This window comes from Apodemus sylvaticus, chromosome 1 (genome assembly GCF_947179515.1).
Source record: "Apodemus sylvaticus chromosome 1, mApoSyl1.1, whole genome shotgun sequence".
Taxonomy (NCBI): Eukaryota; Metazoa; Chordata; class Mammalia; order Rodentia; family Muridae; genus Apodemus; species Apodemus sylvaticus.
Window position 1 is genome coordinate 184,784,924 of NC_067472.1, and position 26,591 is coordinate 184,811,514.

Consider the following 26,591-nt stretch of genomic DNA (forward strand, 5'->3'; position numbering starts at 1 on the left):
TCTCCTCCGAAACAGCAGCTGCAAAGCCTGGTGTCCTCTGTCAATACTCCCTCCCGCTCCTCGTCCTTATCACTGAGGCCTAGGCTTCTGTGCAGTGCGAGTGGGTGGGGGAGGCTTCTCCTCACAGGGCCGTGACTTTCTCAGAGGGAAAGATAAAGCTTTGCTACTGATAGGGCCCTCAGATCAACCAGGAAGGTGAAACGAGTAAACAGAAGGCTGGGTGGACGCCAGCGAGGAGAAGAGACAAGTGGAGGTGGGTGTCCTGTGGACAGCTGGGAGAGAGCAGCGAGAGAGGTCATGAGGGAAAGATGGACAGGGAGGGAAGAGACCAGAGCTCCCAAGGAGGAAAGGGAGCGCAAGCCAAGATAGACAACTACTCTGTGTGGGACTTGTCCTCTCTCTTGAAACACTCAGAGAAGCAAAGAAAAGGGTGTTTTTTCAGAGATAATTTTGTCCTCTCCCTTTCCGAGCACTCCTCTGAGCCTTAATGCCTCCCCTGACTGAAAGCGAAGAGAAGCCAACCCCTGCGATGGATCACGGCTCTCTGCAGATGGAGACCTCAGGAATAGGGTGGTGGAACAAGCTTGGCAACCCCCTGGGACCTTGTCTGTTCCTCCTTTCCGGGTTCAGTGTGTGTGTGTGTGTGTGTGTGTGTGTGGTCTCTGTTTGTTATGATATACTTATGTGCCCTACCCCAGATTTTTTATATTCTCAGGAATTTCACTAATAACCCCGGAAATAACCTATGGGGACACTTCCTTATGGTCAAAAAAACCATTTATCATGACAATGGCAGCTTTCTTGTGAGACTATGCAAAGGGTGTTTACATTTGAACCTTTGGGTCTCTCCCTATATAAGGCAGGCCATTCCAGACACTGGGGGACCCCTGACCTGTCTGGACTCTATAAGCCCGAACACAGGGCAATGGATGTACTGTGTCCATCGAAGTTCAGGTTTTGCTAGAAGTTTCAAACTTTATTCCTTCACATCCGGACCCAATGGTCTGACTTGCACATGCAGAGAAACCGCTGGAGGTTCTTCGTGGCATGGCTTCAGCCTGTAATATCAAACATCAGTGGTTCCTCACAGGAACTGTCTTGGCTTCTGTGACATCACTCTGCATTTTTGTGATGCTTTGGTCTGTTTCCTCAATGCTGGCGAGTTTTACATTCTTTTTATGGTCTTACCATAACCACTTTTCCAGATGGCAGCCGTGTCTGCCCATGCTATCCAACAGAACCTTCTACGATGATGGGCACTCTCTCTCCTTTGCCTGTGGGAGACAATGGAGCTGCTGAACTCCTGTTGCTGCTGAGCACCTGAAGCGTAACAAGCACAAGGGAAGAGCTGATTTTTTGGTTTAGTGTGCTTTTAGATGAGGGCCTGCGCCCAGAGTTCGTATCAGCTAGCACACAGCTCCATCCCGTCTGCTCAGCAGGACACTAGTTTGCTCTCCCTCCTCACACACCTAATCATTTACTGTTTTATACTCATTTTTCATGCCTTTAGTTTCCTTATAGACAACTATTCTGATGTGATCAGTGAGTCTACTTTTTAAAGTATCTGATTAAAATAAGATACACTATTAATAAGTAAACAAATCATAAATGTATATAGCTCATTAAGTCATTGTAAATAAATACACCCTTATAATCTTCAGATGAGTTTTATAAGCCCAGGTAAAGGTAAAGTCTTCAGCAAGAACTTTCAGCATCTTAGAAATTCTTTGTTCTCCCTTCCGAACACTATTTGCTCCCTGTTTCTTTAGAGGTAGTGATTGCTTTGGCTTCTAACACCATAGGCTACTTTAGTTTTGAATTCTGTGTAAATAGAGTCTCTCTTGTTTTCTGATTGTCTACTTTCAATCAATGGCTTCTTTGCCCAAGTAGCTACGGTTTATTTTCATTGTGATATGCCACCATACTTACCCATGACCTTTGGGGTTATTTCTACTTTAGTTCATAGATTTTTGTGAATGTACACAAATACTTCAGAAAAGAGAGTGTGAAGTCCCTGATTGTAAATTTTCCAGGTTACTGGATTAAGATTTAGACGTTGTCAGTATTTTTCAAAACTAAGGTACTAACTTCAACCTGCACAGTATGTGTGACCATTATGGCTGCTTCTGAGCTGCACCAATGTTGCATAAAATTGAAATTTGTTTCTAATTCTTTATGCATGGGAAAGTTTCATATTTCATATTTCATCTGCTTGGAGACTGCTTTCTCTAAACAGTGTGTGTATGTGTGTGTGTGTGTGTGCGCGTGTCTGTGTTGACTTGTATCCTGTTGCTGTGGTAAAGTACCTGACAAAAGCAACCTGAGTGTTACCAGAGCACAGTGCCTTTAATTCAGCACCCAGAAGGCAGAGGCAGATTGATCTCTGTAAGTTTTAGGCCAATCAGGACTACACACTCAGGGCTACACAAAGTGTAGCCCTGAGTTAAGAAAAAAAAAAAAAAAGCAAGGAAGGAAGGAAAGAAGGAAAAGAAAATGAGAGGAAATGAAAAGAAAAGAAAAAAGAAAAGGGGCGGAGGAAGTATTATTATAGTTCACAGTTCAAGGTTCAGGCCATCACAGCAGGATGTCAAGGCAGCAGATGCTTGAAGCAGTTGGTCAAATCACACCCACAATCAGCAAACAGAGAAGGATGAATCCTAACTAGACCTCAGCTTACTCTCGGGGTGTAAAGCAAGATCACCTGCTCAGGGAACGGTCTCATCTGCACTTAGCATGGGTCTTCCCACATCAAATAGTGTCATCGAGGTAGTCCTCATAGGCATCCCCAGAGGCTCTTCTCCCTGGCAAGCTGACAACTGACACGGTAAAGGCATGGATGTGTGTGTGTGCATATGTGTGTAAGTATGTGAGTTTGGAGATAACAGAAGTAGCATTAGATATTGTTCTCCAACCTTAAAAAAAAAAAGACAGAATCGCGTATTGAATCTGCTGATTACTGATTGGCTAGCCTAGCTGGCCAGTAAGCTTTGGAGGTGGCCGAGCTAACCTTTTCTTTGTCCGTGCTTCAATCCTGAAGCAATTGCTGGTATTCTAATAGCTCCTGCTCCTGCTCTTCTATATCTAGTTCTTTGTATCTCTGCTTTAAGATCATTAGCTATACTGTACCTAAGTGTTTCCTTAACAATAGCGACTAAGCAGTTCAAAATGTAGGGGCCAAAGGTCAACAATAGCAGGAGAACTAGGGTCCTAAGAGGGTAGATAAGCAGGTGGTTAACCAAGGGGAGGAGTTAAGCCAAGACTCAAACCAGCCCTGACTCTGTTCTCTCTTTCCCGCTTGGCTAGCTCGTTCCTCACCTTGGCCTTTGACTCTTTAACAGCCCTGGAATGGTCTATGTAAAAGCAACACCACTCAGCTAAGGCAGCACATAGCCCTCCTATTCTGCAGTACTATTTCTAATAACACAGTGATTCTTGAAGGTGACGGATGGACGTTTCTATTTTCTCCACATCTAAATCAATGGCTGTCCTCAGACTGTCATAATTCTCCCCTTGTAAGACCAGAGTGGAAGTCCTGGTGGCCATCCCCAACCCCAACAGTGAGTAATGTAACAGGTTTGGAGGACAGGCACATAGAATTGGGGAAGGAACCAGAATCCAGAGGTACCACCAGGCAGTCATGATCAAGGTCCAGTGATCTTGATCTTGAGTAGATTGTCTATCTTCTGTACTGTCCAGCGGGGGTCTCTGGAGAGCAGGGCATCTGTAGGTTTCACATGGGAAGCGTGCACCCAGGCCGCAACACAGTCCACCTTGAGGCCTATGGGAGTGGCTAGCAGCTCCAGGAAGGGTTCCTTCCATCAGAGTTCCAGTGACTGTCCCTGAAGCCTCCTTACATAGATCCAGTCACCAGTCTGGAAGCAGTGAGGAGTCTCTGGCATCCCTGCAGCATTTAAGGCAGACAGTTTGGGGCAGATCTTATGTTGTAGGATACCCCCTGGGAGGGCCCAGTGGACAACAAAGGAGTTAGGGTACCAAAGAGGATCTCAAAGGGGGTCAGGTTAAAATGGTAGGGGCTGCTCTGGGCTCAGAACAGGGCCAAGTGGAGGGGCACCACCCAGCTTGAGCCAGTCTCCAAGGTCAATGTAGTTAAGGTCTCTCAGAGGGTTCGGTTTATTTTCTCTACCTGCCCTGAGCTCTAGGGATAGTACGCCCAATAATGCTTACAATTAGTCCCCAATATCTCTGCCAATCCCTGACTTACCTTAAAAGACAAAAGTAGGACCATTGTCTGATCCAATGGACAATGGAACTCGGGAAAATGTCTTGTAATATCTTCTTTAGCAGTCATGGCAACTGTTTTCTGCTTGGTGGGAAAGCCCCAACCCATCCAGAGAAAGGATCCACATACACTAGAAGGTACTTGTAACCATATTTTCTTGCCGTAACTTCTATAAAATCTCTGAATACACTCTAGGCTGTTCTCCCCTAGGTCTTTTGCCTTGCTAACTCTTTGCTGCATAAGCATTCGCTTGCTGACACACCTTACACTATTTTACTATCTCTTTGGCCCAAAATCTGAGTCTTCTGGGGAGTATAGTTCTCCCTTCTTGTGTGTGCCATTGTCCTTTCTTGGTGATAGTTGGTAGGGTGGCTAACAATCTGAGTCCTTTTTTCTTCAGCATATTCTCAGTGAGGCCATCCCTTAATTCAGTCCATTTCCCAGTGGGTGTCTCTTGCAGGCCCATAATCAGGATAGGATCCTGTATAGCCACTTCTGGAGCCACTTGCTCTGCCTGGTTACTGCCCACTGAGTCTCTTCCCTTCTGATGTCCTTGGCAGTGAATAATACGGTTGCCAGCTTCATTAGGACATCCAAGAGGTCCAAGATTTCCTGTTGGTTTCTTCTGATGTGAGCAGTCCTCTTGGCATATATCCCTGTGGACGTGGGCTGTGGCAGAGGCATACCTGCTATCCACATGGATGTTAAGTTTCTTCCTGGCTCCAAGTCTCAAGGAGTGGTGAGGGGGAATTAGCTCCACTTTCCGCACTGAGTGCCAGGGGGTGGAGGTTCTGCCGGGATGACATTTGTGCCGTCCACCACAGCAGCACCTGCTTGTCTCTGATCTTTATGGAGAAAACTGCTCCCATCTGTAAACCAGGTAGCCTCTGCTTTCGGCAGGGGTCAGTCAGAGAGGTCTCTCCTTTGGGGCCAGTTAGCTATGGTCCATCAGGCAGGAAGTGTATCTGGCCCCCATTTTGGAGAATATGTCCTGCCCCAACACGGGGTAGGGACAGTCTGGGAGCCCCATTGCTTATGGCTATGGCTTTGTCCATGTGTCTCAGCTGATTCACTCCTGGTGTAAGCAGTGCTACTGAGTCGTGTGTCTTCTTGCTGGAGACAGAATCCAGGGTCTTGTGTGTGCAAGGCCAGTGATCTATCACTGAGTTGCACTGTCAGCACAATGGTGCTCATTTCTGTAAGTTTTTATATTCTGTAATTTTGCTAAATTCATGTATTAGTTCTAATGAGTTTTAAGGGGGGGGTAGAACCCGAGATTTTTCTCTATATAAGATCATGTCATCTGAGAAGAATAGCAGTTAGACTTCATTTTTATGTGGTTGATTTCTTTCTCTTGCAGGATAATGAATGCTTATCTCCAATCTTAGAAAGCTTTCCATTTTACTCCAGGCTGTTGGGAACCAGCTTGGCTCAACGCCCCCAGGTGAGCTGTTTGCACAGGTTTCTTGAAAGCAAAACATCCCACGCCTTAGCTTGATTCCTGCCTTCCCACCAGGTATGGTAGGGACTTTCCAGGTGCCTGACCTATGGCTATGATTGTTTTTTCTTGTTCCCTTCCTTGGCCTTTAGTATATATATTGCTGGTCTCTCAGTAAAGCTCGGGCATTCTCCTTACAGAATGACCCGTGTCTGTGCTTTCTGTTAATCCTCCAGGCCTATGCCCGATACTTGGTACTGTGGCAGCGCGGGTGCTGTCACAGTCATTATGTTAGACACTGACCTATCATACAGGATATTTATTATGATGAGATATACTCGTTCTATAAGTAATCTCTTCAGCGCTTCATTTTTAAACTTTATTATGTGTGTGCTGTGTGAGTGCATGCACGTGATGGTAGGGGTGAAGGACAGAGAACAACTTCAGATCTACATGAGCTTGGTGCACAGATATACCCGCAGGCCAGATGCCCGCACACATGAGATAAAAGGAAAGAAGAAAATCGAAAGTTACCTTAACCTAGTAGTGATTGCTGGACGCTCACGATTGTTTTCCCTGAAGTTTAACATCTCTTCCTCTTGTGCCTACTCTTCTGCCTTCTGAATGGTTCAGAGTTTGTACACTTGATTCTCTTCTCACTTTGACATGGCTTCTGGGGGTCAAACGGATCCTCAGGCTTACGTGGCAAAGGCTTTAGCCCAGTGATCCATCTTGCCGGTCCTTTAGCACAAAGAGGTGTTGATATTTATCAAATGCCTTTTTTGGATCTTCTGAAATGATCTTATCATTCATTCTGCTGTGTTGCACCATGTTTCTTGTGTTGTATGCATTGAACTATTCTTGTATCCCTGAAATTACCCCACTTAGTCATACTGAAAAATCTGATCTGATTCTGTTTGCTAATCGTTTGTTTAGGATTTTGTTTTTTGCATCTATGTTCATCAAGAATATTGGTATTCCTTTTTTCTTTTCTGCCTTTTCCTTTCCATTCCTTCCTTCCTTCCTCCCTCTCTCCCTTCTTTCCTTCCTTCCTTCCTTTCTTCCTCCCCTCCTCTCTCTTGAGACAGAGTCTCTTTACATAGCTTAGGCTGTCCTGGAACTCACGATATAGACCAGGCTGGCCTCAAATTCCCAGAGCTTTGCCTGCCTCTGAGTTCTGGAATTAAAGGCATTTGCCACCGCACCAGGCTACCCTGTCTTTCTTTTATATTATGATTTGTGATCATCAGTCTTTATTATTTACTGGGCTGGACTGAAAATGCCCCAGAAAACACAACTCTGGGCATGTCTGTGAGGGCACTGCCAGAGTGTTTTAACTATCCCTCTTTATTCAGTCTGGGACCTCACCATAAATGTTGATGGTAGCACCCATGGCTGAGGTCCCAGACTGAATAAAAAGGAATAGAAAAAGCAAGCTGAACAGCAGTACTCAGATCCCCTTGTCCTGACTGTGGCTGTAATGTGACCAGCCGCGTCATGATTCCACTGCCATGCCTTCTCCACTATGATAAACTAGTCACCACACTGTGAGCTTAAAAGGCAAAAAACCAACAACAACAAAACAAAACTTTCATGAGTTGCTTTTGTCATAGCAATGAAAAAGAAATCTGGCACCTGATCATGTGGTTGGTCGTCCTTTGGAACTGATTCTCTGGAGAAATGTGGAAGAGTTTAGAATGCAGTCTAAAGAAGCCTAAGATGTTTTGAGCAGTGCTTGGTAGGACATTCTGGTAGGTGTTGGAAGACCAGAATGAAGACAAAAGGCGAGCAGGGAAAACTGTGCTCAAGAAATTTTAGAGTGAGAACAAAGTGTCTACCAGAACTGGAACAGAGACAGACACGGCTACATTTTGTTACAAACAAACAACAATACAACCCATGCCTTGTGAACTTCAGTGAGGCTGAATTCAAAAGTGGCCAACTAATTTGTTTACAAAAGGGAATTTCAAGGGAGATTCACTCAGTCTGTGTTACAATTACTGTTCACTGCTCTTATGAAGGTTCCCAGTGAGAAGGATCAGGGAAGGCAGCAAACTGTCATGAGAAGTACACATTGTGGCGAGGAAAGGACAGTGGCTCGTTAATGTTGCAGATGTGGGTGAAATCAGTTATAATGTTATACTGTGGCAATTGCAAAGCTGCTTGTACGGCAAGAGCCAACTCATCAAAAGCTCCTGTCTATAAAAATTCACTCAAGAGACTCAACAGAGACCTCAGGTGAAGGGCTCTTCTGCTCAAAAGGATGCTGCTGAAGGCCTTCTCTGCTCAAAAGCAACCACCTGAGGGAGTGTTTTCCAAGGTTCACAAACTCAAGCTGGAGCAAAAGAAAGCTAGATAATATCTCAAGGTGGCCACAGAACTTGGCAACACTGTCCAAATGGCACTGTCTTGGTGTGAGTGTAAAATACAAGGGTTGCAGGATTTTGGAAGTCTGTACCAAGTTTCCAGAAAGATGCCAAATTCAGTCTGTGTTATACCCGAGGGTGCCGGGAACAAGCAAAAGGAACTTGTCCTAAACGCTACCATTTTGTTTTCAGACTCCATTTAGCCATAAAGGGAAAGTAATTTCAAGGTCCCAGGCCCTAGGAGAGCTGGGGACTTCCCAATAGCCGAATAGTTTCTGTTGTAAAGAAATATCTGAGTCCAGCCATCTCAGGGACAACTTGTAAAAAGAAAATTGTCCGAGTTCAGCTGTGTCAAGGACAACTTTTCCATATTGCTCACAGAGTTAAACTAAGTTCATGTTCCCAGGCCCAGGAACCAACTCCTATCCTGATCGGTGGGGGAAAGTAACAGTAACTTGGCACAGACATTTGTTGTCTTCAAATTCAAATATTCTGTGATATTTTGGCTCATTGTTGCAGTTCAACTCCCAAGTCTGTTCTGCGGTCATGATTGATCCATAGCAGCTTGAGTACTGTAAATTTTTGTCATCTGCATTGACCTTGTGTTTGAGTTATGTTAGATTTTAGTGGCGCCCATAACAAGGGGGAAAGATTTCCTACTGTAGACGTTGCAGCTCTTAAAGGAAAGGTATCCTGGTGTAAAGTGGAAGTTTCTGGTTGTGTTGTATGTTACAGACTAACATGATGTTTTGCTGAGGCAAGACCCATTGGGAGAACACCTGATGTTTGGAGAGAGTATGAATGGGACTCAAAGGCAGTGATGGGGTGCTTGCAAAGCTAGCCTTGCAACACTTTGTTGGTCTCCAGTCTTTGCTGATCTTTGCTTTATTGAGAGAAGCACTGAAGAGAGTTTCTCCTGGCCTCTCTGGCTGGTTCTGGTCACTCCCACTTACTCAGACCTATTCAGCGGAGGCCTGGCTGTTTCTGCTGGATCATGCCACCACCGCTGATTCCAGTTTGGTATCCTGACCCTTCTGAGCTGGACTGCTGGTATCTTCACAACAAAGATTGGAGTTACCCCCAAAGAACTACTTCTAAAGAGGTCTATATCCCCCTTGACCTATTTGCCATCTTTTCTCCCCTACCTTTGGATGGTGGCATAGAAAGGGGGGGTCAAACCATTTGAGAACTCTTATTAAAGTAGGTTTTGAAAAATCTAAGCCTACACTGGCAGTTGGGAGGCAAGGAATATCACAAAGTCACACCATACAACAAACCTCACACAAGACATGTATTGGGTAAGACACAAGAGGGTGTCTGACTCTGCTTGGAAGAGAGACAGCAGAGAACTGAGTGGGAGGCAGGTTTATATAGGGTTTCTTGGGAGTAGAGTTTTCCATGGTAGGGACTAGTGGGTTTTCAAGTCCTGAGCTTGGGATGAGCTCAGGGATTGTTGGTGTTTTGAGTTCAGGGACTGTTGGGTTTTCAAACTCAAGGATTCGTGGTTTTCAAAACTGGGAAGCGAGCGTGGACTTTTGACCCCACACAGGCAATGTGCTTTAGAATCAGATTCCATGCAAAATATTCCATTATGCAGTTGGTGAGCTAGCCCAGCTGTTAAGAGCGCTAAATCCTGTTCTAGCAGTCCTGAGTTCAATTCCCAACAACCGCATAGTGGCTCATGACTGTCTATATAGTGATCTGATTCCCTTTCCAGCATCCAAGTGTACAGGCAGATAGAGCACTCATACATCAAATAGACAAATAGGTAAATAGATAAAATGTAAAAGTCCCATTATGTAGGGTTGTGAATGTGAAACGTAAGTTGCAGTGTTGGATGCTGGAGGTGCTAGCACCATGGGATGTCTCTCAAGGAAAGCTGTAGGTATGGAATAAAATCGCCCCAATAGAGGAAGGTGAATATAGTTGCTGGAAGTGAGATGATGCTACCAAGAACCCAAGATGACAGGCACGAAGAAGTTGTAAGATTTGGTGTTTGCTCTACTGGATTTCTATCTTGCTTTTATTCAATCTTTTCTTGCTGTGTCCCATTTCCCTCTTTTGGGATGGACTATTTACTGTATTATTATGTACTGGAAGTATAACTTCTTTAAAACAGACTTAAGGAATCACCTAGTCTCTGCAGAGGACCCTGCCTTTACCGTTTTGAATAAATACCCCAAACTGCTAAGCTTCTGGAGACTTTTAATGATCTAAATTTATTTTGTATTGTGAGATAAATATGAGAGATTTTAGGAGCTAAAAATAAAACGTTATGATTTAAAAGTGATATGTTTGTGTGTCTAGTTGACAAGGGGTGGACTTGTGATAATTAATCATTATCTTCATTGTCTGATAGACTGGATTTAGAATCAACTGAGAGCTGTGCTCCTGGATATGCCTGTGAGGGTGTTTCTAGAGAGTTTTATTTGAGCAAAGCCTACCCTAAATGGGATGGCATCATCCCATGGTCTGAGGTCCTAGGCTGAATAAAGATGAACAAGGGAGAAAGTAAAAAGAACACGAGTATTCACAGTTTTCTGTTTCCTAGCTGTGGATCTAATGTGGCCACCCCACACTCCATTATTGAAGGCCTAAGTAGCCCTAGGACAGGGTGTGGAACGTCAACACTACCACAATGTCAAGGCTTCCTGCATGCAATCCTCACAGAGATTCTAGCAGCTTTTTGATATATTGTGGAAATAGGTATATCATACACCCGTGGAGAGACTCTGGTATGAGCAGTTCTTAGAAGTTTTAACTCTGAAAATTCAAACTAAAAAGACTTCTTATAAAGACATATTTTTTTCACTGTGTAACCATGGTTGGCCTAGAACCTGCTATGTAGACCAGATATCTGTCATCCTCTGTTTCCTGAGTGCTGAGGCCACCACACCAGACCTTATTTTTTTTTTAAGTATTATTTTGTGAATACTTCACTAAATCCTTTAAATTGTATTATAGGCCACAATAGATGTCTCAAAATATTCTTGCAGAGGACCTGGGTTCAATTCTCAGCACCCACATGGTGTCTCATAACCAACTATACTTCAGTCCTAGGTAATTAGACACTGTCTTCTGACCTCCTTGGGTAATGCATGTACACAACGCATAGACATACATACCTGGAAAAAGGTAAAAATCATAAATAAAATGAAAAACAGTGTTCAAGTTTCCTTACCCTAGTAACTGTTGTTAGATAGTCACAATTGGTGTTCCCTAAGTTTAACATTTCTTCCTTTTACTATTATTCTTGCTGTTTTCTAAAAGGGCCAAACTCCTTTCTCCATCTTCCCCATAACACTAGAACAGGTCTCCGTTCCCGGACTGTGGAGAGCAGAAAAGTTATTAGGATGTGGGGAAAGTGGACCTGTTCAGCAACAGTTTTTTGGGCTGAGCTTGATCTTCAGTCCTGTAGGAAACACCAAATATGACTCGGTAGCTATAGATCAGTCCTCTAAGCAGGACACCAAAGCACGAACCGGTAGCTTCAGTTCAGTCTTTTCAGCAGACACCAGGCAGCTGTAGTCTGAGCCTGAAGAAACCGCCAGCCTCATCAACAGGCCTAAGGTGAGGTTGCTGAAGTGGCAATCTGTTGTAGGAACCTCATGAGCAGTTCGTGGGAGAGTTTCAATGTTGGAGTTATCACAAGTTGAGCTTAACAACACTATCTAGACAATATGTGTGTGTTTAAAAAAGAATAGCAAGGCAGAGCAAAACAAACCAAGGCTCAATGCTCGTTCACCTCTGTCTGCGGGGTCATATTTATACTCTTCCATCAAGCTTCCTTTTATGTGTTCGCTATATCAAAACATTCTTTCGCCGGGCGGTGGTGGCGCACGCCTGCAATCCCAGCACTTGGGAGGCAGAGGCAGGCCGATTTCTGAGTTCGAGGCCAACCTGGTCTACAGAGTGAGTTCCAGGACAGCCAGGGCTACACAGAGAAACCCTGTCTCAAAAAAAAAAAAAAACAAATAAAAAAACAAAACAAAAACAAAAACCCAAAACATTCTTTCACCTGTGTCTCCTTCAGGAAAATGTCGTTTGACATAACTTTCCAAAGAACTAGAAGTTTCCAGTTCAAGTCTGAGTTTTCAGTCATTCTGAGGGAGTGCTGGGTATCAGCACGTGTAGACAAGTAAACGGCCACTGAGCTTGGACTCCTGGAACAACGAGCCAGCACTCTGGCGTGGCTGTCTTCAGAGCAGCTGGGCGCTCGTTGCTTCCTGAGGGTGAGGACAGTCTTCTCAGTCAGCCTGGAAATCTCTACTTTCTTGTTTACCTGGTCCTGTATCCCGAGCCTCTCCCAGAGCACCCAAGTCCTAACCATGGAGTAGTCAGGATTTCTTGTAGATGGTGGTGGAATAGAGAGAAAGCCCTGGGCTTGAACCTGAATAGATGAAGCTAAGTGAGCTTTCCTGATTCTCGTCTTCCTGTTTTAAATGTCCTCTGTGGGCTGCTCTGGGAAGTGGGAGGAAGGGTTTTAATGATACAGTGCAGGGACAGGTTGGTCTAGCTTGAAAAGCTCCTGAGAGCATGGTTTCTCCTAACTCTCGAGAAAGATGGGCTTACCTGTGTACGATGTCCAACACATCAATGATAACTGTCAAATGACGTCAAGACTCAGGACTCTGACTTTAGTGCCATCTCTGTAATTTATGTGCGGAGTGCTTGGGTAGTAATATCACCTCCCTGATCATGTTTTCTCATGCAGGACCTGAGAACATGGTTAAACCAGATTTCTCACTTCAAGCACCACTCTGGGGATTAAATCCAAAGGTATGTGTAAAACACTTAAGAATCGGCGTAGCCAGTTTGATGCACGCCTTTAGTCCCAACATGCAGGAGGCAAGGCAGGTGGATCTCTAAGTTCCAGGCCAGCCTGGTCTATACACAGAAAGTCCCAAGTCAGTCAACAGCTACATAGAAGGACCTCAAAAATAAAAAAAACAAAACAAATTACATAACTACTGCTTGCTTCTGCCATCAACTTTTTAAGATAGCTGTGGAAGATAAGAGAGATATGGCCTGTCACACACCCTCAGATCTCAGCACAACTGACTCAGTGATTGAAGTGCTGTTCATGGTGCGAAACTCAGCACATAGGCAGCACCACGTGCCAGAATGCAGACAAAGGCGCAATCCATCCAAGTCCACAGTTCTGGGAAAGTCTTTTCATGTACCAATCTTGCTTTTTGGCTTTTGCAGTTCTGATTCTGGCTGTCTTGTTTTCTGAAAGTATGTCAACCCAGGATATGTTTCTATGCTTAAAACCTCACTCTGAGAAAGGCTTCCTTCTCTGCCTGGGTCTTGAACACCCAGTGTAGTCGCTGGTTGGATGACAATGACTTTCTGTTGGCATAAACCCTCTCTAGACCGTCTTCTTCAGGTCTACAGCAGTGCTGGTCAGGACCACACAGAACTGGGCACAATGCTTGGAAACTGGGGTGACCAGAAGCAAAGAGCATACAGTGGGTTTGTTTTAAGACATGGCTTGTAAGTTACAGAATGTGCTTTAGATAAAAGCTGAAAGGGAGAATTAAACAGTTGTCTAACCCTTAGGGGAAATCTGGTCAGGTCTGACTAATCTCTGAGTCTCCTGAGCATAGAGCTGATACTGGGCCCTCCTTGTAAACCTGTGGAAATTATTTCTCCCCACACATCAATTTCCTCATTTGTAAGTGTTTATGAAGATCAGGAGATCATGGGTTGGAATTTGTCTGGCTAAAAGTAAGTACTGGCAATATTCTGGGCAATGATCTACAACACATATGTTGGGTAGGAAAACATTCTGGTCAATGTGTATGAATGTGTTAGGATAACTTACGTTATTGTATGACAACTAAGCTAAAAACATACTATGCCCCTATGACCTCCAATTCTGCTCATTTAAAAAAGTTCATTATATGTATGTGAACATGTGATGTGTTATGTGTAGAGGCTGAGTGGTGACCCTGGGGGTCATCCTCAGGAATGTCATCAGCCCCCGTTAAGACTAAGTCTCCTATTGGCCTGGGTGTACTAAGTCATCTACACAGACAGGCCAGTGAGCTGTAGGGTTCTACCTTCTCCATCTATGCCCCAGCACAGGGATTACGTGGGTTCTTAGGAACAACCTCAGGTCTTTGTGCTTATGTCCTACTGACTGAGTCATTCCCTCATATACCAATTCTGCTCCTGGGTATATTTCTCTAACCAATTTATATATGTTTACTAGAAGAAATCTACTTAAGATATTCCCAAGTGGAAACGATTCAAAAATAAAAGGAACTTCTTTCTTTCTTTCTTTTTTTCGAGACAGGGTTTCTCTGTGTAGCCCTGGCCATCCTAGAACTCACTCTGTAGAACAGGCTGGCCTCGAACTCAGAAATCCGCCTGCCTCTGCCTCCCAAGTGCTAGGAGGAACTACTTTCACACATAACAGAATCTCACTAATGTAATGATAACTATCTGAGAAGGCAAACACACAGTACACTGAACAGCAGTCCGGAGAAAGTTCAAATCAGACCAGTGTCATCTTTGTCAGTGTGAGTGAATCCTTCATTGGGTTGGAAAAGGGAGACTCTGAGGTTCTCCGGGAGCTGCTAATGCTTGCTTGCTTGCTTGCTCTGGGTTATAACTGTGTAGAAACAAAGTCGATTATATTGGTGAACGGTCATGTGATAGGTCATGTGATCCTTGAGCTCAAGGAGAAGTGGCTCTACAAGTGGAGTTGACCCTCCATTTCAGAGTCAAGTATGTTTGTCTCAAGCTGTCCTCCCCAGATCCCTGTCCTAAGGGAGGTTGATCCCCTAACTCTGTAACTAGGAGGAAGGAAAACAGCAAGAAGTTAAGTATACTTAAACAACAATGTCCGGAAGAGGGGGCTGGAAAGATGGCTCAGTGGTTAAGAGCACTCTCTGCTCTCCCAGAGGTCCTGAGTTCAATTCCTGGCACCACTTGGTGCCTCACAGCTGCCAGTAACTCTAGTTCTGGGGTTTCTATCACTCTCTTCTGATCTCCAGGGGCTTCCGCATGCGTGCACATAGTGCACACCCATACACATGAATAAAAATGAAATTATAAACACATTGTGTATGGGTCAGTGAAGTGGCTCAGTGGATGGAGGTGCTTGCCTGAGTTTCGTTCCCAGGGCTTAGATGATCTGCAAGTTTTAGTGTGTGCACCACACACACCCCAATAAAAAATGTAATGTAAAATCATAGCAGCCGCAAACCATTGTGTCCTTGTGAACAGCTGGAGGGCACACATAGTCCACCAGAGGCTGCTGTTTCTTCCCTGGTATAAAAATACCTGTAGTGGGAAAGGGAAGTCAGAAGCCCCGCCAAGGCGAGAGCCCTCTGCTGGGCTGGAACTCAGCGCAGCCACAGTGGTTCCTGCTGTGTGGCTGAAAGGGCCCTTGTGGACCGCAGTTATTTACCTACTGCCTGCATTTGTTCTTTTCCTTGGAAGCCTCGCCCTAGAAGAGTGGGCTGTGCCCACATTTCTCCAGTGAGAAAGCAGCCCAGTTGGCTGCCTCACCGGGGCTTCCCAAGGCATTTCTGAAGGATGACTGCAAGCACCTAATCTGATGCTGTATTCATTTCTCTTGGAAGCATACTAAAGAGGGCGGACACTCGGGACTCTCCAGAGGGGAGGGATTCCAGCTGCCTTGAAGGGGCACCATCTATATGAGCTTCTACTTATCTGTTACTTTGCTATTTTGTTGTTGTTGTTTTGTTTTTTTGGATTTTTTTTTTTTGAGACAGGGTTTCTCTGTATAGCCCTGGCTGTCCTGGACCTCACTCTGTAGACCAGGCTGGCCTCGAACTCAGAAATCCGCCTGCCTCTGCCTCCCAAGTGCTGGGATTAAAGGCGTGCGCCACCACCGCCCAGCTCACTTTGCTATTTTTTGACCCCCCCCCCCACACCCCACTCATTCAAAACTGGAGGACAGGGTAAGGCCCTGGGCCCTGGGCCCATAGGTTTTAAATGGCTTTCTGCCTCCAACAGTGAGTTGCCCTTTCTTGGTAGGGATTTGCCCCATCAGGAAATTTCCATTTCTCTGAAACATATGCCACTCCCCTCTCATGCACTGCAGATCTGTCTATATTTGTTATGCTACAAAGAGACGATAGTGCTGGTTGCCCACACGTACCTCAGCCAATCAACAATTCAGTTATTCCCATGTCAGTGGACCAAGTGGACCAAGACATGGGACTGCTGTAGAAGGGCCACATAGACGCCATTAGACCAGTAGAGGACAGGTGGAGTGGAAACCACCAGACGGACACCTTAAGACCAAATAGAAGCACAACCTCCCTTAATAGTTGGTGAGCCCCCTCTCTCAGGTATGTGTATTACTTGCCAACAAACGTCACCTTTACTTGTGGCCATTGTTTTTCTGTCTTTTAATTCTTCAACTGATGGAGGAAAGGAACCCACCTGCTAGCCAGTGTGACAGCTATTGTAGATCATTCTCCAGACCACACAGAACAGATCGGAAGTTCAGTTTGTGCAGCATTATGTACCTAGAAAATAATGATCTGTGCCTGCTACTTATGTATGCCCCAATAAAAAGTTTACTTAACAAAAACTAAAGTTGTCATGAAGTGTGGTAGTGTATGTCCCCGGTACAAGGAACACAGACGAAGGTTCTAACCCTGCTTTACCAGTTGTTCAAATGACTCCAGGGCTTGACACCAGCCTCCTTCTTTGTAAAAGAGAACATAATACACACTAAGAATTTTAGCTGGGCTTGCTTAGCATACCGAAGCCCCTGAGTCCCCTCACTAGCACCCAGAGGGAAACAACACTAACAACAATAAAAACTCAACCGGAGGCTGGAGAGATGGCACATAGCCTGTAACTCCAGGGCCACTGACTCCTATGCCCTCTTCTAGCTCTCTATGTACTCATTCCGTGTGCACAAACTCGCACTCCGATGTACCCACGTACACGTAATTAGATATAAAATCCTTTCAAATATTTATTTCTACTATTTTAAATTATGTGTAGGTGGGTTTCTGCAAGCGGGGATGTGTGCCCGCAGAAACCAGAGGAGTTGTCTGCAGATGCTAGTGAGCCGCCCTACCTGGGTGCTGGGAACCGAACTCGGGTCTTTTAGAAGAGCCGCAAGCGCTCTTCAGCACTGAGCCAGCTCTCCAGCCCCTAAAAATAAAATGAAGAAGTCGGAGGAGAAGAAAAGATCTGCACCCGCGGCTGCCTCAGTTCCTCCAGCTTTGGTGCGATCTGATTGGCTCCTCACCGTTCTGTGACCTCTGCTTCTCTCTGCAGGTGGCGGCCGGAGAAGTCGAGAGATTCTTTTATGGATTCTTTCAAGGCTTCTTTAGCGCCCCTCCTTTCTTATACTTAAATCTGAGAATTCCTTCTAACAAATCTCTGGCGTTTTTAAGTAGTTAGGACAGGACAGGACTTGAATAATCTTCATATTCTCAGTTCAGGACTGGCCTTGAAAAAGACAAGAAAATAAAAAGTGGATAATATTTAAAAAAAAAAAAAATCCTCTGGAAACTTTCTTCAAGCGCAACGCAGCCGCGCCACCTACTGGAGAAACCTCCACCACGCGCGAGGGGCCGCGAAGCAAGATGGCGCCAGAACGCGAGTTACTGCGCACGCGCATCCTCCTCGCGGGTCCGCTCGCCCGGCCGCCCGCCCGGGAGCGCAAGGCGCAGGAACGCGTCTTGGGGGCGGAGCCCAGGGCCAAGAGTTTCCCGCCTTCCTGTTATCTGGCCCGTCCGGGCAACCCTCGGCGATACCTTAAAACTACGTTTCCCAAGATGCTCTATGTGAAGGACTTCCGTTGGCGTCAGCGGAAGCCGTGACTGGCCGGGCTGCACAGAGGCCGGCTTGGTCACTATGGAGGAGATAGGCATTTTGGTAGAGAAAATTCAGGTGCGGCGGGGATCTGGGTTTCGTAGCTGGAGCGAGACATGAGCAGGGGTGCTGAGCGATTCTCAGGATCGCGGCTCTGGCCTGGGTGGTTTCAGAGGCCTCGGTGTAGAGCTTTGAGTGGTCCCGAGGCCTGGCTGGGTAGTCGTGTTGCCAGGAGGGCGGCAGGGCTCAAAAAAGCAGAGCGGGAGGAAAGTGATGTTAAACTCCAAGACTCTGTTAAGACTGAGCGATTGCGAGGCCTGGATAGCTGTGCTTAATAGCTTTCCGGTTTTGGGGTTGGACCAGGTGGAAAATGATGAATGGGGGCCCTTTGGCCTAGGTATGCCCGTGGGGGCTTGAACCGGGAGGCGTTAAGTCTTAGTTGTCACTAATACTTAGCCTAGTTTGGCTGAGTGACCTTTGCCCTTAACGTGAGTTGGGAGTCTGGCATGAAAGCTTTGGGGGAAAACTGTCAAATGAGACTCGGAATGTGCTCTGACTTTAAAAATCCAGGTGACTTTTAGAACCTCTTGAGGGGACTGGGATGCTAGGATCCGGTGTGGAGTTGCTGCAACACTTTCATCCTAGTTAGCGACATAGTAGCAGATAGGAGGTGTTGACATGAAAAGTTTGGTTTAAGGGGTCTGCTATTAGAAACCTACGTAGGGGATTGAGCAGTGCCCGTACCTATGGAGAGAGAATGTGTTATGTCAGGTCCTAGAGACAGAGTGACTTCGTGGCGAAATAGGAAGAAGGCTCTCACTGATTTCCTGACATAATTCTCTACTTACTTCCAACTCCCAAGTTTTCTTTGTTGTCTGTAGGATGAGATCCCAGCACTGTCCGTGTCTCGGCCGCAGACTGGCCTGTCGTTTCTGGGACCCGAACCCGAGGACCTGGAGGACCTGTACAGTCGTTACAAGGTGTGTTGAGCCCTAACCTGGATCCTGCATACCGTCTGCCCCTTACCACACACTGTCCCCACCTCCCACTCTGGGACTGCAAGGCCTACAGCCAGCCCTCGGCGCGCTATGTGTGCTTGCAGAAGCTGCAGCAGGAGCTGGAGTTCCTGGAGGTGCAGGAGGAGTACATCAAGGATGAGCAGAAGAATCTGAAGAAGGAATTCCTCCACGCCCAGGAGGAAGTGAAGCGGATCCAGAGCATTCCCTTGGTCATTGGTCAGTTTTTGGAAGCTGTGGATCAAAACACAGCCATTGTGGGCTCTACCACAGGTGAGTGGTGTGGTTGGTTGGGAGCAAGTCAGGGCGATGTAATAGCCAGAGGATCCAAAAGTGGATATGTACTCTGTTTTATGAATGTCTCTTTCTGCCTCTCAATTCATGTGTGCGCATATAGTTTCACCATCCAGGTGTGATGGTGTGTACACCTTTAACCTCAGCACTGGGGAGGCAGGCACAAGAGGATCTTTGTGAGTTCGAGGTCAGCCTGGTCTACATAGTGTGTTTTCAGGAGTATATAGAGACCATGTCTCTCTAAAAGAAAAAAAGGAAAATCTATCATGGACATGACCATGTGGGTGACACACTTCTTTTTTTTTTTTTTTTTTTTTTTTTTTGTCTTGTTTTTTAGAGACAGGGTTTCTCTGTATAGCCCTGGCTGTCCTGGAACTCACTCTGTAGACCAGGCTGACCTTGAACTCCGAAATCCGCCTGCCTCTGCCTCCCAAGTGCTGGGATTAAAGGCGTGTGCCACCACCGCCCGGCAAATATTTTGAAGGTTTTTTTTTTTAAAGATTTATTTATGTATTACATGTAAGTACATGGTAGCTGTCTTCAGACACTCCAGAAGATGGAGTCAGATCTCAGTGAGCCACCATGTGGTTGCTGGGATTTGAACTCAGGACCTTCGGAAGAGCAGTCGGTGCTCTTAACCGCTGAGCCATCACTCCAGCCCGGGGTGATGCACTTCTGATGTTTGTGCTTCCAGTCTGTTTGATTTAAACAAACTTATGGTCACTTCCCTCACCTGAGTTAACTTCATAAGTGCTGTTTGAAAGCCTTGGTCGCGTGTAGAAACTTTGGGCTCTGCTGAGGACTCTGCGTTCAGCAGATGCTAGTAACAAAAACCCATGCCTTGCTCATCACTGGCTGATGACTCTGGTGTCGTCTCTGTCTTTTCCTGCTACTGGGCTGAGCCATCTGCTCTAGATAAAGTTGTGCGACCATGTGGGATTGGACAGAGGGGCTTCGAGGAAGTCAAGGGACAGTGATATCCAAGATGAAGGCTGTGTCTTCGAAAGTGAGACTTAAGACAGTGGGGCTCCCTGACATAGAGGCGTGATTGGAGGGAGGGGCAGGTTTGGAGGCAGGCAGTGAGGGAAGTTGAGGCTGTTGTGGACGATGTCTGAGAGGCTGCTGCACACTCAAGTCTCACTGTAGAGAGTAGATTGGGGAAGAGAGGTGGAGGCTGGTAACCAGGAAAGTCTGTGGAGACCTAGGTGGGGATAGTTCCAAGTGAGGGCAGGCTTGGGGGTGGGCTGCTGAGAGCAGAGGGAGGCTGGACGGAAAGAGTGACTGAGGGGGTCCTGGAAGAACAGAGAAAGAAAGGGGCCCAGAATGAGGCCTAGTCCTCTGCCTGGCAAGCCAGGGACAGCACAGTTTGGTGGAGAACACCAGGACTGTGTTGGGACACAGAAAGATACCCAAGGCCATCCAGGAGACCGCGTGAGGTGCACAGAGCTGGACCTTGAGAGAGAATCGGGGCAGAAGACCAGCAGGGAGGTCATGAGTCTGAGCATGGGGCGGGTGAGGGGAGGCAAGACGCAAGGCTGAGGGGATGACCCAGGGCCAGCTGTGGAGAACGTGGCAAGCGCCAGCTGTGAGGACGCAGAGGGAAATGGGGAAGGAGTGTGTCTTAGGCCTCAGGCATTTCCATTCCGACCTCCCTCATGGCTGCTCCCGTAGGCTCTAACTACTATGTGCGCATCCTGAGTACCATTGACCGCGAGCTGCTCAAACCCAACGCCTCCGTGGCCCTGCACAAGCACAGCAATGCACTGGTGGATGTGCTGCCCCCGGAGGCCGACAGCAGCATCATGATGCTCACCTCAGGTGAGGGGGCACCCAGGGCCCTGGGCGTGCGTCCCACGAGGACCCTGGGCATCCCATGAGGGCCCTGTGGGCCAAGCCGCAAGCCTTAGCTCTCCTCTCCCACCAGACCAGAAGCCAGATGTGATGTATGCCGATATCGGAGGCATGGACATCCAGAAGCAGGAGGTGCGGGAGGCTGTGGAGCTCCCACTTACACACTTCGAGCTCTACAAGCAGGTGAGGAGAGAGAGGCGGCAGGCAGGGCAGGGAGTGGTCTCTCTGGGCCGACAGTTGGTGATGGGATCCCATGCCTCATCTTTTCCCATCTCCTTCAGATTGGCATCGATCCTCCCCGAGGCGTCCTCATGTATGGCCCTCCTGGCTGCGGAAAGACGATGCTAGCAAAGGCTGTAGCACATCACACGACAGGTGAGCCTGTCACGGCCGCCTCAGGGCTCGCCTCGCCTCTGCTTCCTTGGGTTCCGTAGGAAATGACAGAACAGTAGTGTCTGTAAATACAGGCTCTGGGGCCATAGCCCAGATGGCGGGCCCTTACGGGGTGTGCAGGCACTGTGCCTCGGTTTTCTCAAAATTGGAAACTAATGAGCCAGGTGTGGTATCACGTAATTCCAGCACCCACGAGATAGAAGCAGGTGAGCTGCTGTGAGTTCAAGGCCAGCCTGGTCTGTACGGGGAGTTCATGGCTGGCCTGTGCTAAATAGTGAGACCCTGTGTCAGTAAAGTAAAATAAAAAATTAAAAGTCCGTCTGGACATTCTGGCAAATATCCTTAATCTTAACTCAGGAGACTGGGGCGTTAAGATAAACGTCTAAGGTTATCCTGGGCTACCTAGTAAGACTCTTCTCCGGACGAGCAGAAACCAAGTCAATAAGCAAACATGCCATCCTAATTCCATAGGATGATAGCAAGGAGTTGCCAAACGATTCAGTGCATTTCTTATGGTGGGTTAAGGTGCTTCTCAACTGTCAAGTGGTTAGAGTAAGACCAGGGAAAGGGTGGTCCACAGGGTACTCTAGGGAATTGGGAGTCCAGCATGGGCCTCTCAGGAAGAGGTTTTCAGAAGAAGCAGGGGTGAGGACTTATTGGGCACAGAGAATGGGAGAGGGGATCTAAGTGAGGAAATAGCTGGTGCGCAGGCCCAGAGGTGGTGAGGAGCTCAGTATGGGCTCGTGGGGAGGCTATGGGGGCCGCTAGAGCACACGGCTGCACGAGCTACGTTGGCAGCACGTGGGGTAAGGCTGGGAGATTGTGAGGTGCTTGATTGTAAGTACTAAAAAGAAACCTGACAGCCAGTCAGGAAACTTGGTTTGGGGACCCCTAGTATTAACCTCATGTTATGTGCTTAAGGGGGGCAGCATTGAGATTTACGAGTGAATTAGGTGTAGTTGGCAAGAGCAGTTCTCAGTTCCTGGTTTGGCCCCTGGGGTTCCTGTTGACTTTCACGGATAGAGGGATGGACAGGGAAGGGGACAGTGGCTTCACTATGGGCGACACTGCGATTTCATGACCAGGGAGCATTCAGGCAGAAACGTAACACACAGGTGCACGGTCCTTTGATTTGACCTGTGAGTGGAGATTCAGAAGTCATCAGCGCATGTCCTCTTCCGTTATCTTCATGGGTGTAAGCCGTGGCTTTTTTAAAAATTGTTTTTAAGTTTTGGTTTTTCGAGACAGGGTTTCTCTGTGTAGCCCTGGCTGTCCTGGAACTTACTCTGTAGACCAGGCTGGCCTCGAACTCAGAAATCCACCAGCTTCTGTCTCCCAAGTGCTGGGATTACAGGCGTGCGCCACCCCCGCCCAGCCTGAGGTGAGGTTTTGAGTGAAATAAGAATGGTGGCAGCAGTGGTGGGCAGGAGTCACGTGCCAGCTGACTCGGTCCCTGCTCCTCCTGGGAAGTCGCATAGACCTGTCAGAAACTGGCATGGACCACAGTGGATATTTGCTGGGTGTCTGCCCTGTGCTGTGTGCCTCGTGCTCTCATTCCTGAGATACTGCAACAAGCAAGTGTCCATTCCTTGGGCCCGCATCCTTGAGGACAAGTAGGGGTGGGGAGCTATCTGGAAAGGGTAGATGTAGATGGTTTTAGGTTGGGGAAGATTTTACTGTTATAACTGCCTTTGGGGAGGAGCTAGTTGGCTGGAAAGGTTGGTGATCCAAGAACGAAGAGAGGTGGGGGGGGGGGGCCTGGAGAGGTGGGAGATGCAGCGTAGACAGGAGGGGCAGGAGAAGGGTGAGGGAAGGTACTGCCCGGCAAGCACGGGAGCTGAGCACTCAGTCACCTGAGGCCTCAGGTGATGTGAAAAGGCAGATGGAGGGGGCAGTGGTCTGTGGATGATTTAAACACCTCCTGTGGACATGCAAGATTGTTCTGAGGGAGACTGCAGGGTGATCCCGGGCTGTGTTAAAGACCCAGGGCAGGCTGATGAGAATTTGGCACCATCTCTCTGTCCTCTGGCCTTTCTCCATAGTGGCTAGCCCTGGGGTGGGCACTGGTGTGGTGATGGTGCTGAATCCCATTTGTGCTGTTTAACAGGAGGAGCTTTGGGCACTGAGCCGGGCATTGCTGACTGCTGCAGCCCTGTAGGAAAAGAAATGTGTCTCACAAGAAAGCGGGCTTACAGCTTGTTCAAGGTCACCAGCTGACCAGCTGGCGTGCTAGGATTTGATGCCAAGACCTCTTACCCCCAAACTGCTGGCCCTGATGCCCTACTGATTTCCTTGAGCTCAGTGAGACACAGGGCTATGTAAGCCATAGGCGTGGTAAAAGGATGGCTGGCTATTGAAGAACGTAATAATAAAATCATAAGGCTTTGTGTTGTATCTGGGATTCAGGAAATCTGCCACCTTAAAACATCTTTTTTTTTATTCCAAGTATTTCCTGAGGATAATTTTAGGGAAAGTGATTCTAGAAAGTTCTTATGTACCCCTCACTCAGACTCCTCCATGTTGCTTCATGTTCCCTAGAGTCACAGAGCAGTTAGAAAGGCAGGAGTTGACATTGCTAAGGTACTCTGAACTGGGGAGCAGGCAGTTTTGCAATTAAAGCCCCACCCCCCACATGTACGTTAGGGTTGGTTTAGGTCTTTTCTGTCACTGGGAGGCATGAGCAGTGGCTGGATGTGGGGACCTGACCCTGTGCCTTACACAGCTACTGAGGGGAGTTATCCAAGAAAAGGATATTTTCAGGAGTTCCCAGAGTCAGGTAAAGCACAGAGAACCCCAGAGGAGGGCACCCCCATTCTAACACCCTTGTTTCTACCCTCAGCTGCATTTATCCGTGTGGTGGGCTCAGAGTTCGTTCAGAAGTACCTGGGTGAGGGCCCCCGAATGGTCCGGGATGTGTTCCGCCTAGCCAAGGAGAATGCACCTGCCATCATCTTCATAGACGAAATCGATGCCATTGCCACCAAGAGATTCGATGCCCAGACAGGAGGTGAGTAGTGCCCGAATGGCCTGGGCCGTGTGCGGGCTCGTCAGAGGGTGTGTTCTGAACTGGCCATGCTTCTTACTCTTAGCTGACAGGGAGGTTCAGAGGATCCTGCTGGAGCTCCTGAATCAAATGGATGGATTTGACCAAAACGTCAATGTGAAGGTTTAGGGTTCAGGGTTGGCAAGGGGCGGTGTGGCAGAGGACTGGGGAAGACCGGGATGGCTCCTGGAGGCCAGATGCCATGACAGGAAAAGAGGGTGTAGGGATGGCAGAGGCCTAAGCCGGCTCCTCCCGTGCCAGGTGATTATGGCCACAAACAGAGCGGACACCTTGGATCCCGCTCTCCTTCGGCCAGGACGTCTGGACCGGAAAATTGAGTTCCCACTCCCTGACCGTCGCCAAAAGAGATTGATCTTCTCCACCATCACCAGCAAAATGAACCTCTCAGAGGAGGTCGACCTGGAGGACTGTATCCTTTGGAAGTGAGAGAGGGAACCAGGCAGGAAATGAAGGTTGGGTCTTCCTCACCACCACCATTTGGGGAGTACAGGGAACGATCCAGGGAAGGGGGGATGGCCAGGACGGCATCTATTTCAAGAATTGACCCTATCACGTGAGGAAAGATTTCTTTAACTCAGCTGCTGCAGATGTGGCCCGTCCAGATAAGATATCCGGAGCTGATATCAATTCCATCTGTCAGGAGGTGAGTAATGGTCTCTGACCTGAGGGGGTGTTTGGAGGTGTCTCCCCTTTTCCAGTCTTCTCCCTTGTTGCCTCCCTGGGTTCTTGGGCCCTGTGTTTCTCTTCCTTCACTGTCCCAGGGTTTGGGGGTGGGGAGGGCGAGACTTGATGTACAGTTTTCATCCCATCCCTTCCTAGAGTGGAATGTTGGCTGTCCGTGAGAACCGCTACATTGTCCTGGCCAAGGACTTCGAGAAAGCATACAAGACTGTGATCAAGAAAGATGAGCAGGAGCATGAGTTTTACAAGTGACCCTCCCCACGCCTCCGCTCCCCGCGCCTCCCCAGGCACCTGTCCCAAAGCCTAGTTTTCTCTTTACCCAGGATTGGTTTAGTCAATAAATGGACGTGATTGGATCTATTTAATTTCTTCTTAGGTGTTTAACTCCTTTAGAGAATATGGACCTTGAATAGGATCCTCTGGGTCCCTCCTTGTCTCCTGACAAATAAGGAGGCGAGGTTCCTGGCCTGGATTGCAGCCTGGGGGAGGAGCACAGAGTGTGACCCAGTGACCTGGACGAATCTGGAAAACAGGATAGAAAATGAACCTCAACCAAAGCCTTGGCCACAGACTGAAGCCCCTGCCATTTCTTCAAGAAGATCATTTGGGTTTTCAGTAATGTCTGCCTTCCTTATATGCACAAGCTACCCCTCAGTCTCCTCTCCTTGTAAACAGCAGTGTCAGAGCACAGGTGTATTTGGTTGCCAAGGAAACAGTTAAACCCCAGTGCACATGCCTGTCTGCCCGTTAAGGGGCAAGTTCCCGAGATGCACTCTTCCATGCCTGGGCACACTGAGTGTTGGGTGTGTTACTCTGGGTATGAAGACTAAACTTCTGGCTAAATGCTCTTCCAAGGCTTGTGAGACTATTTCTGAGTCACTTGTAACCTAGCAGAAGGTCTTCCATCTTGCTTGAGGTTTTGTGCTCAGTTTGTCTTGCTGTCTCCAGGGTTGTTTCAGTTAAGCTTTGCCCACCGTCCCACCGTCCCTGGAGGTGGTGCATCCTTGGTTATCTGTAGAAGCTGTGTGTTCTGCAATTCTGTCGCCACAGTTTAATGAGGTTTTCGAGACTCCGGTCTGACCCCTGCCCACCTGTTACCCTAACTGGCTGCTTGCCCTTACAGGGTTCTGAAGACTGAGGCCAAATCCCAGTTCCCCTTAATACTGTATAGATCTGTCTCCCCCTCTCTCGCTACCCAGCCTGCTCCCACTCACCCAAGTCAGTAAGGAATCCCTTTGCCATCCTCTGTAGGGCCTGCCCATCTTCTGCTTGGAGAAAGCTGCAGTGGTTTAGATCAGGGGTTTTCAACCTTCCTGATGCTGCGACCCTTGAATACAATTTCTCATGTTCTGGTACCCCAACCATAAAAGTAGTTTTATTGCTACTTCATAATGCTAATTTTGCTAGCTGTGAATGAGAAATATCTGTATTT

General features: G+C 47.5%; 1 protein-coding gene across 2 annotated transcripts; it reads left to right on the top strand.

Moving 5' to 3' along the window:
- The first annotated feature begins 164 nt into the window (after positions 1–164).
- On the top strand, positions 165–25,524 carry Psmc4 (proteasome 26S subunit, ATPase 4). Of its 2 annotated transcripts, XM_052167854.1 has the most exons (13): positions 165–253; positions 5,601–5,684; positions 12,759–12,823; positions 18,742–18,840; positions 18,963–19,149; positions 20,842–20,988; positions 21,095–21,204; positions 21,303–21,396; positions 24,254–24,421; positions 24,504–24,580; positions 24,719–24,887; positions 25,066–25,121; positions 25,298–25,524. In XM_052167854.1, the coding sequence occupies exons 2-13, from the start codon at positions 5,609–5,611 to the stop codon at positions 25,409–25,411; spliced, it is 1,362 nt and encodes a 453-aa protein (XP_052023814.1). In that variant the 5' UTR covers positions 165–253; positions 5,601–5,608; the 3' UTR covers positions 25,412–25,524. The 2 variants fall into 2 exon arrangements, with proteins under 2 accessions (XP_052023814.1, XP_052023823.1); XM_052167863.1 differs by lacking the exons at positions 165–253; positions 5,601–5,684; positions 12,759–12,823 and adding an exon at positions 17,833–17,938.
- The last annotated feature ends 1,067 nt before the right edge of the window (positions 25,525–26,591 follow it).

What these genes read in the sequence shown, in the direction of transcription:
- Psmc4 (XM_052167854.1), top strand. Translation starts at nt 5,609, where the DNA reads ATGCTTATCTCCAATCTTAGAAAGCTTTCCATTTTACTCCAGGCTGTT. An exon ending in ACCTGTACAGTCGTTACAAG is followed by an intron (nt 18,841 to 18,962) that starts GTGTGTTGAGCC and finishes GTGTGCTTGCAG; the next exon opens with AAGCTGCAGCAGGAGCTGGA. An exon ending in ATTCGATGCCCAGACAGGAG is followed by an intron (nt 24,422 to 24,503) that starts GTGAGTAGTGCC and finishes TCTTACTCTTAG; the next exon opens with CTGACAGGGAGGTTCAGAGG.